This window comes from Fukomys damarensis, unplaced genomic scaffold (genome assembly GCF_012274545.1).
Source record: "Fukomys damarensis isolate Sample0158 unplaced genomic scaffold, DMR_v1.0_HiC HiC_scaffold_13, whole genome shotgun sequence".
Taxonomy (NCBI): domain Eukaryota; kingdom Metazoa; phylum Chordata; class Mammalia; order Rodentia; family Bathyergidae; genus Fukomys; species Fukomys damarensis.
In genome coordinates, this window is record NW_022900925.1 from 16,485,412 (window position 1) to 16,496,168 (window position 10,757).

Below are 10,757 nucleotides of genomic sequence, written 5' to 3' on the forward strand. Positions count from 1 at the left end.
AACAACAAAGTAATTATCCTATAGGTAAAGTAAACCCCTGAAACAGTCTATTTCTTTTGAAATTGATTTTTTTATAGTTTTCCAATAGAGTCACTATAAAATATAATTGAATGTATGATTTCCCCAAACTTTTATATATTCAATCTTAACAATGTAAAAAAATTCCAAATGCCTGTTTACATTTACTCAAATGACTGAAAGTAAATTTAAACTATGGCAGTGTCCAATTAAACTGAATTTAAAAGAATAAATTATGTGAAACAAAACTGCAGAATTGTAGAACTCCTTACAAGAGAAACCATAAATATCAATTATGGATTATATTACAGAGCCTGTGAGAAAGCTTTTAAAGTTTTTATCCTTTAAAATTATGGTTCCTGGGCTGATGATTTAGCTCGGTGGCACTGTGTCTGCCTCGCAAGTGCAAGGTCCTGAGTTCGATTCCTGGTACCAAAAAAAAAAAAATTATAGTTCCTTAGGCCTTAAATTTGCTCTTCTTTCCTTGACCATCATCAAGAAATAAAGTTTAGGGGTCAGGGATTTAGCTCAGTGGTTCCACCGTCTGCCACGCAAGCTCAAGGACCTGAGTTCAATCTCTGGTACCAAAAAAAAAAAAAAAAAAAATTTAAATGACAGATTAGATAACTAGTTATTGAATAATAAGGAACTTACTTGCAGTCTAAAATACATAGCCATGTCCAGTTTATTTTTGCACTAACTTTAAATTTCCACTTATACAACCATCTCATTTTCTTTGACAAAAATGTATTAAGCTATTTTTATATTGGTATAGTAAAAATCTAACTTTTTACATCTGTGCAAATCATGTCCTAAAAGTTTCTTTTGCCTCTTTTTGAAAAACCCTTCATAAGTTCCCCACATCTGCATTATCATAAGTGACAGAGATAATCTGGGCACAGATAAATGCCTAGGCAATGACTATCTCTCTAGTCTTATTGAAGACTTTGTTCTGCCCTGTAACAGCGCTTGGGTGTGGCAAATGAAACAAAAATAATCATCAGTTCAACATCAGCGTGCCTTTAGTTACCACTATTTTCCCTTGTACGTTTTCTCAGATAGCAATAATAAGCAGTGAAACAGCCAAAATATATCTAATAAATATTTTTATTTTAAGATGTTTAACTAGGTCTACGCTTTATTTCTTCTCAAAACTTTCCCATTTATCTGTCCTAAAATATGACATCAAAATATTTAGCTCTTGCTGGGGTTTAACTCAGAGGTTCTGCCTCCTGCCTTCAAGCGCAAGGACCTAAATTTGATCCCTGGTACAAAAAAACTCCAAAATATTCAGTTCTTTATTAAGTGTCAGAGCCAAGCCAAGGTTCAGGGGTCATCTTTTAGAATATGCCCATGCAGAAGTGCTCTGTATATTATAGATTCTTCCTTGCCAGATAAATAAAAAAGAACAACAGGCCAACAGAATGCATTCATTCATTTTACTTGGAGACAGGATTTCACCATGTAGTCCAGGCTAGCCTCAAACTTGTGGCAATCCTCTGGCTTCAGCCTCTTGAGTGGCTGGTATATTACAAGCAAGCATGTGCCACCACACCCAGCTTAACAAAATGTAATTTTGAGACAGGAAGCTGTCTTTGTCTTATTGATAGATACATGCTACCACCTGGCACATGGTGAATGCTCATTAAATATTCATTGAATAAATGAATAATAAGGTAATCTCTATTATTGCTTGCTCCATATTCATCAACTCAGTATATGAGTCTGGGGACATAACCAAAAACTCATTCTCTAAATACAGTGGTACCTTGGTTCATGAACTTAATTCTTTCCACAATTCTGGTCACAAGCTGAATTGGATGAGAATCAAATCAAATTCACTGGTTACGTTTAATGTTGACCTTATGGGGAAATTTGATTCAGTTCTCATCCAATTTGGCTATATAAGGATTCAGAAATGTTCTGGCCATTGCTGAGTTTATTCATTGTGACATGCTTCCAACCTGTACACTAAACCAAACACATTGGATCTTCATAAACTTAGGTTTTTTTTTTTTTTTTTTTAAAAGGACAATTAGGTGGTGGATGTAATTCTACAAAGTCAATCCCAGTTTGTAGTACAATTTCTTAGGGAATTTTTCAAAACAGCTTTTTCTTTTGAAAGAGTTCACAAAAGTATTAAGATCATAAAGAACAGGTAACAGTAAATTATCATGTAAAAGTATCTCTTAAAAATTGGGAGATTTAAATTCAAGAAAAAAGATCTACAATCGGATTTTTTTTGGGGGGGTAGCAAGGCTTGAACTCAGGACCTTGTCAGAAATTAATTTTTCTCAAACTCAAAAAACAAAAAAACCCACTTTTTCATTACTTGCTAAATTAAGGTGAGCACAAAGCGCTGCACTGAAATAAAATCTATGTTACATGCCAAGAACTTAGTTTTAGGTCCCAAAGTCAATATACCGGCCCTGGTATCATTGCGACCTATGTGCCCTTCTTAAAAAAGAACAACACCCTGGCGTGTGGAAATGAGTCTTTTGTTGGAACGTGCACGGTATAGTAGGTTTCAGAGTATGGGTACGGATATGTGAAGACAAAGGTTCAGATTTAAGCTCAATTTTTGTTTTATTATCAACTGAAAAATATCATACCCAACACTATCTTTGAAAAAGCACTAAAAATACAAGTGGGCTAACAACCAAAAGTCTACTACCAATTTCACTGCTGGGGTATACAGGAAGAGCTTGTGTAAAAATATTCCCAGAATACTGGGTACAAATGGCACACTCTGTAATCCTAGCTACTTAGGATGCTAAGGTCAAGGTCTACCTATGTAACTCAGCGAAAGCCTGTCTCAAAACAAAATCTTAAAAAGGCTGAGAATGTGGTCTGGTGGTGGAGCATTTGTCTAGCATTTAATCCTCAGTACCATGGCAATATAAATAAAAAAATAAAATTTTCCAGCAGGAAATTTTTTTTTTTTGGTAACTGGGATTGAACTCAGGACCTTGTACTTGCAAAGAAAGCAGTGGAATCACTGAGCTAAATCCCCAGCCCAGGAAAATTTATATAAAGTTCTCAGAATAGTGCCTGAAATATGAAAAATGTTTTGTTTAACTACTAAAATTATTAATTAGCAAATATCAAAAACAAATGCCAAAAAAAAAAAGGGGGCTGGGGATTTAGCTCAGCGGTTTGGTGGCCGGCCTTGCAAGCGCAAAGACCCAAGTTCAATTCCCGGTACCAAAAAAAAAAAAAAAAAACGAAAAAAACAATGCCTAACCCTTGAATAGTTAAACCATGATATATTTGTACAATACTATAAAAGGATATACCAGTGATAAATACACAGTTGAGCCTCAACGATAATATCAAACAAAAAATCAAGTTGCAAAACAACTATTTAGGATACTGTTAATTGCCTAGGGATACATATATAGTAAAAATATATGATGATATACATAAAAGGGAGGGAAAAAATGGATGTTATCAGGGATTTCCACTGAATTGATAATGATTGTTTCTTAAAACTGAAAATAGGCATATGGGGTCTACTATATTAGTCTTTATACCTCTCCAAATGTCTTAAATATCCCCTAATATTTTTTGAAACAAGTGAACATATACCTAAGATTTAAAGATAAAAATGTATTTCTCACAGGTTCAATATATTAGTTTCAATGTAATAATATATTATATATAATATAATAATATTCTGATTAGTTCAACATGACATAAAAATAGCTTCTAAGACTAATGGCAGGGATACACACTACTTTAGATTCATTTGAGAAGAATAAACAACAGAAAATTAGTAGGTATATTTTGCATTTGGGTAGTTCAGATCCATTTAGCAATTAAGAAAACAAAAAAATATAATTTGCACAATTCGGGCATATTTCTTTATACTGGCTAAGCTAAAAACTACAAATTCATTCTTAAGGTCTAGCAGTTTTCCCCTGAGGTAATAACAATCTTTGTCTAAGGATCCTAACCAAATGAGTCTCAAGAACCATGAAGAATGTCAGTCACTAAAAACATATGCCAAGCATCGGCAAAGAAAATAAAACATTGGGCTGGGGATTTTGCTCAGTGGTTCTACCACCTGCCTTGCAAGTACAAGGACCCAAGTTTGAACCCCAGTACCAGGGGAAAAAAAAAAAGAAAGAAAAAAAGAAAAAAATTCACTAATAGACTAAGTTACAATGTTATGAATTTTAGTTTTTGGGTTTTTATTAAAGATAGGGTCTTGCTGTGTGGTTCAGACAAGCCTTGAACTCTGTTATGTAGCCTAGGCTGGCCTCAAACTTGCAGTGATGCTCCTTCCTCAGCCTCGCTAGTGCTCTGATTACAGGTGCATACCATCATGCACAGCTTAATTTTTAAAAATGCTTGTAAGATATTACATAATTTAAGGCATTAAGAGACAGAATCTGGTAGTACCTATACCTGTCGCGTCTTCCATCTCGGGTGCTGCCATGACTGTAACTTGTACATAGTTTACTGAAGGAAACCAGTTTCAGGTCAAGTTCATTTTCCAACTGTCGGGCCTGTTTCCTTAGATCTTTAACAACATTACAAAAGTATAATTAGTTTATCAATAGACATGTAAATCACAGTACTATTCTGAACAAAGTAAACTATAAAAATGATCATATATTGGTCTTTGACTTACTTACTCCCCCCATAAAGAAGTGTTAAAAAAAGGAAACCTAGTACTTAACCCAAGAATGTAAATTAGTTACTTAAACTTCAGATGGAGCAAGAAGGGAAGTAACAGTGGAGATGCAAAATTTTAGCTTTATTCCTAAGATAGCTAGACAATAAATGTTATTCTAACATCTCTGAAATTATTTTCAGAAACCTAACTAAAATTATGTAATTCAGAGGAAAATATGAATATAAATCACTAATTAAATGAATAGGGTTTATGACCAATTTCATATCAATTTTACCAGCTAACTTTATAAGGAAGAAGTCATCACTATTTTTGCAAGGATTTTGCTTTTTATGTTCCAAAGCTTTATTAGGCTAATGAGATCCTTTTCATAACAGTAAAATGATTTAGCAAGTGAGCATAAAGAAAAAAAATATAATTAACAAATTAAAAATTGCATTTTCATAAATATACTCAAAAATCTGGAGGTGATGGAACTAACACTTTGCTAACAAGGTCAAATATGATTATGATAGATAAAGCATAAGACTGAAAAGCACACAAGTTTAAATGTAAATAGGCAGAAAAACTGGTATAAAGTTTGGTACCTAAGAGGATGATGACAGAAGCCACATCTGGAAACTCACACATATATCTGATTAGACTTACATATGACGAAGATGAAGTTAAAATAAAAGGACTGAACTACAGAGAAAGGAATAATATATAAGAGTGTCTCAGGAGTGAGGAATACAAAACAACATTTCAATATACTTTGCAATCAGAAGTAAGAAACAAAGTAACATAGTGGAGTATTATTTGCCCAGAGACCAAATCTCAGCTCAGTTTCTTACAGGCTTTGACATTTATTAAAAAAATCTATGAATTTCAGTCTTTTTTTTTAACTTCTATCTTCAGGGGTTTTCTATGCATTAGTAATCACATGCTCAAATCATTTGGCATAGAATATGTTGTCAATAATGTGCTGCTTTAATTATTAAAGCATGGTACTTTAAATAGCCTACTGAATAGTATTAAAGATACCAGTAACCACTTCTACATAATTAAAAAGTGTTTTCTACCTAGTACACATATTTCAAATTGACATTTTAATACGTGTTTTAAAACTATAATCACACTTGTCTGTAATTTTAGTAATTTTCATTTCTAGTAGAAAACATCAAGGAGAGCATTTTAAAAATAAAACAGACAGGCATGAATGAACTTAACATTCAGATTGTTAGACCAAGTGGTTTACTGTAACAAAGTGTGGTTTCTAGAAGTTTCAGTGGGTAGCAAGAGGAAATAGTCAAAAGGGTGAAAGGATATATTTTTATGTTGCGGAAAAGTAAATAGTTAAAATAAAAAGGTGAGCTTTCTCTCATTTTGTTGTTCATCGTGATTCAGGAATGAGTTTTACAAGACCTTAATTGTCTGGACCATATTTTCAGGAATCAATGCACTTGTCAAACTGCAAGAAACTTTTCTGGTAGAAGTATAGTAAATGCAATAATGACAACGGATACAGGTTCTTTCAACTTTAACTTTCTCTTTTTCAAAAACGATCCTAGGGGCGTAGGATTTAGCTCAGTGGCACCGCGTCTGTCTGGCAAGCGCAAGGTCCCGAGTTCGATCCCCGGTACAAAAAAAGAAAAAAAAAAAAAAAGATGAAAAACGATCCTACCTCCGAGGCAGTGGGTAAAGTTATTTTCTGTCTTCACCACCTAATTCTCAGTCACGGCCTCAAGCTGCCATGGGGGTCTCAGGAGGAAACATTCGCTCCTACTTCCTCTAACAGACAGGACCGACAAGTTCCTCCTTTCTCTTTTCCCAGTTTCCGAACAGTGATCTCAACCCGAAGGCAGACTCAACTCCAGTCTCCGGATTCTGGAAGTTCTCGCTCAACACTTATCTCTTCTCAGTGCTTAATGGCTCGATATCCAAGATCCACTGCCCTTCACTCATTTCCACTCCGGTGACTCAGGCCCCTCTTCCTCTCCAACCCGTGTCCACTGTCCAACCCCTGCTGCTGGTTCGGATCTCACGGCCCGGCCAGGCCAACCCCCTGTCCTAGACCGTTCGGTTTCCTCAGTCCCCGGGGCTTCCACTAAGCAAGTCCCACCCTTCAGTTAGGCCGCTCAGGAGGCCTGATTTTTTTTCTTCCGCTGCCTTCCCAAAGATCTAGGTTCACTCAATCCTTCACCCCGTCGCGAAACCCATTCGAAGGCGTCGCCCTTACCTTCCCAGTAATTGCTGGTTCCAGCCGCCATCTTTGTTGTCCAACGTCAGACGGAACAGAAGAGTAGAGCGGTGCGGGCCAGAGAGTCACCTCTGCGCCTTCTTCCGCCGTGAGCGCCAGGGAAGTTGGGATACGTGATCATCCACGGACACCACCACCTGGTGGTAAATCGGTGATTTTAACGCTTTTGAGTAACAAGACAAAAGTTTTAATTTCACCCCCTGACGCTCCTGGAAGGTCTGTTTTAAGATGTTCATATCCACTTTCTGCGCCACAAAGTTTCATTATCTGCTTCGTCTTCCTTCTCTCAACAGGTGTCTGAATGACTAAGAGTGATGCTCGGAACTCATTCGGTTTTCCTCTCTTTTTAAATGTGCGTTGTCAGCCTCATCCTCAGAAGGCAGTATCTCTTTCCTACATTCTTCTGTGCTCTGTCGTCCACCATCAATATATGCGCCCTCTCCACTGGCCGTTATTCCCGTGTCTACCGTAGGGCACCAGTTTTCTTTTCAACCACCATATCTACGAACTGTGTTCTAACAACCGCTTCTACATCTCTGTTTCTGACCCTCAACCTGTTACCATCTGCTGTCCATTACTCAGCAATCACAAGTGATCAGTCTAGTGGCGTTGAATTTCATCACTTCTAGTGAAGTTGTGGATACTTCCTGTGAAGTCATTCTCCCATTCTCATTTACAATTGTCTTTGCTATTTCCTTTATGTGCATGGAGAACCATATCAGACAATGCTACAAATTTTGCCCCAACTGTGAAACATAGGAATGCAAGAGGAAAGGAACACCTACCCTGTTTACTCATATTTTACACTTTCCCTTGTTCTTTCTTCCTTCCTATTGCAAGATTTTTTCTCTTATCATTTCCTTTGTTTCAAGAACTTCGTTTTTGTTTTTCTTTTTTTGTTTTTTTTTTAAGAGTAAATCAGCTGGTGGGAAATTCTCTGTTTCTTAATCTGAGAATGGTGATTTCTCCATACCTGGAGTCGACCAACCTCCAACCATCCCACCCCTGCTCAGTGATTGAATAATGCCAGTTCCTTCTGTGAGGAGAAATTAGCTGTCATTTCTCTCTCTCTTTCTCTCTGTCTCTCTCTCTCTCTGTCTCTCTCTCTCTCTCTTTTCTTGAGATGCCAGTTGTGAGGAGAAATTAGCTGTCATTTTTTCTTTTTCTTTCTCTCCCTTTCTTTCTTTCTTTTTTTCTTTCTTTCTTTCTTTCTTTCTTTCTTTCTTTCTTTCTTTCTTTCTTTCTTTCTTTCCTTCCTCCCTCCCTCCTTTCTTTCTTTCTTTCTTTCTTTCTTTCTTTCTTTCTTTCTTTCTTTCTTTCTTTCTTTCTTTCTTTCTTTCTTTCTTTCTTTCTTCTTTTTTTGGTACTAGGGATTGAACTTGGGTCCTTGTACTTGCGAGGCAGGTGGCAGCATCACTGAGCTAAATCCCCGGCCCTGTCATTTGTTTTTCTACTATACCTAAAATAACTTTTCTCTCTCAGTGCTTTCAAGAATTGTTCTCTTTAGCTTTTAGAAATTGATTATATCGCCGGGCATGTGGCGCACGCCTGTAATCCCAGTACTCAGGAGGCTGAGGCAGGAGGATCGCTGTGAGTTCGAGATCAACCTGGGCTACACAGTGAGTTCCAGGGCAGTCTGAACTGCATAGTGAGACCCTGTCTCAAAAAACAAAAACAGGCCGGGGATTTAGCTCAGCGGTTCGGTGGCCTGCCTTGCAAGCGCAAGGACCCGAGCTCAATCCCCGTTACCAAACCAAACCAAACCAAACAAAACCCCAAAAAACAAAAACAAAAACAAAAAACCCACAAAACAACAACAACAACAAAGCCAAAAAACAAAAACAAAATTTCTTTAGGGTTTTCCAGTTTGGTCTTTGCTCAGCTTGATTCTTACATTTATGTCTTTTGTTCAATTTGGGAAATTCTCAGCCACTATTTCTTCAAATATTTTTTTCTCACCCATACTTTTTCTTTTCTCTGGGACGTTGATGATATTACTCCTAGATCTTTTGATAAAGTCTTACAAATCCCGAGATTATGTTAATTTTTTCAATCTGTTTGTTCAATCATTGTTGAGTAATATCTGCTATTGTTTTCAAGTTCACTGACAAGTAAATGTTTTTCCTCTATCCCTTCCATTCTACTTTTGAGCTCATTTGATGAGTTTATATTATTACAACTATTATATTTTTCAGGGCTAAAATTTCCATTCAGTTCATTATATTTTGTTTTTCTGTGACCATACTTCCTTGCTGCCACTGTTTTAAATCATCTCTAAGTTTGTAATTTTTCATTATTAATGCTGCATTAAAAGCCTTGTCAGATAATTTCAACATCTATATCATTTTGATATTGGGGTCTGTTCATTATCTTTTTTTTTTAACCCAAGTTGAGATTTTTCTGGGTTCTTGGCATACTGAATGATTTTGTAATTATATAATGAATATTTCAGGCAAATTTTTGAGGCTCTAGATATTATTTAACTCTTCTGTATAAGCAGATTCCTCTGACACTATGCTAGTGGGAGAGGCTGGAAACTGCCTTGCTAATTCCAGATGGGAGTAAATGTCAATACCCCAGATGTGGTAAGTACCTTATTACTGTTCTCTTGTGGCCCCCAATGATACCACCACAGACTGTTACCACCAAGAAATGATGACAGTCCTGGCTCCCTACTTTGCTTTCTATGACATCACCAGCAGAGACAGACAGAGACACGGGTGGCGGGGAAGACATGTCCTTTATAACCACCTAAGAGTAGGAGTCTAAGCTTCCCACTGAGCCTCTGATGGCAAGGGGGTAGGGGAGTAGGGGAGTGACATTCATTTTTCTGGAGTAGTGGAGTTATCGCATAAGATATTGTCTTGCTTAGCTATTTATCGGTCCTTTATCTAGAGACAAAGCTTTCTTTTGGGCTTATTTGTATCCTTTGGCATTACTGGCATTCGAGCTTCTCCAGGACCTATTATAGGAGGCACAGTATGAGCTAAAGTAAAAACCAGTAAAAACTCACTTTCATGTCATTCTAGCTGGTCTGCCACCTCCTTTTCAGCTTTGAATCATTCATATATATATATGGAGAGAAAGAGAGAGAGAGAGAGAGAGAGAGAGAGAGAGAGAACGAGAGGGAGAGGTTTTGCTGTACTTGGCAGAATTGAAGTTGTCCAGAACTGAAATTCTCCATTTAAAATTTCAATAGATTTTTAACTCTGCTTTGTCTTCTAGCTTCTTTAATTTATTCATCACCATTATTTTAAACTGATTGATAGCTGAACTGTACCTCTCATGGGCCTTTTTCATTTTCCTTGGTCATTAGTTTTTTTGTTGTTGTTGTTGTTTTGGGGGTTTTTTTGGTACTGGGGATCAAACGGGACCTTGTGCCTTTGAGGCTTCTTTGATCATTATTTGATCTCACTTTTGCTGAAAGTAACTTTTGATTGGATGTTCTATATTATAGATAAAAACCTGTAATTTGTGGCTGTGGATAATATTATGCCTACCAGATAGAATTTACTGCTGCTTCTTGCTGTCATTTCAGGTGAGGCAGATTTCAGTGTAGTATCAGCTGGGAATGAATGTTTGCTAAAATTTATTTTTGGTTAGCCCTTTTTTTGTTGTTGTTTTTGTTTAGCCCTTACTTCTTTTTTTTAATTTTTTTTCTTTTTATTGAGGTTATTGGTACAATCTAGGTATACAATACAATTACATTCATCATTGGGATTCTGTACCTTTACATAATACGTCTTGATTCTCATTTTTCCCCTTGTCCCTGCCCTCCCTTCACCCCCTCCTCCCCTCCCCATTTACAAACACTTTATTTCCATTTTTTCAGTTTCTCATATATTTTTCCTCTCCCTTATT

The 10,757-nt window shown here is 36.6% G+C and overlaps 1 protein-coding gene across 4 annotated transcripts in view; it reads right to left on the minus strand.

Moving 5' to 3' along the window:
- Gosr1 (golgi SNAP receptor complex member 1) overlaps positions 1 to 9,536 on the minus strand; it is an 86,746-nt gene extending 77,210 nt beyond the window's left edge. Inside the window, exons 1-3 of one of the 4 annotated variants that reach the window (XM_010642194.3) lie at positions 9,490 to 9,536; positions 6,876 to 7,033; positions 4,423 to 4,543 (exon numbers count right to left, since the gene is read on the minus strand). In XM_010642194.3, coding sequence (XP_010640496.1) covers positions 4,423 to 4,543; positions 6,876 to 6,906 — 152 coding nt within the window. In that variant the 5' untranslated portion in view covers positions 6,907 to 7,033; positions 9,490 to 9,536. Of the gene's footprint in view, positions 1 to 4,422; positions 4,544 to 6,875; positions 7,088 to 9,489 lie in introns of those variants that run through there. The other 3 variants (XM_010642193.3, XM_010642192.3, XM_019210387.1) reach the window with 3 other exon arrangements.
- Between the last annotated feature and the right edge of the window lie 1,221 nt (positions 9,537 to 10,757).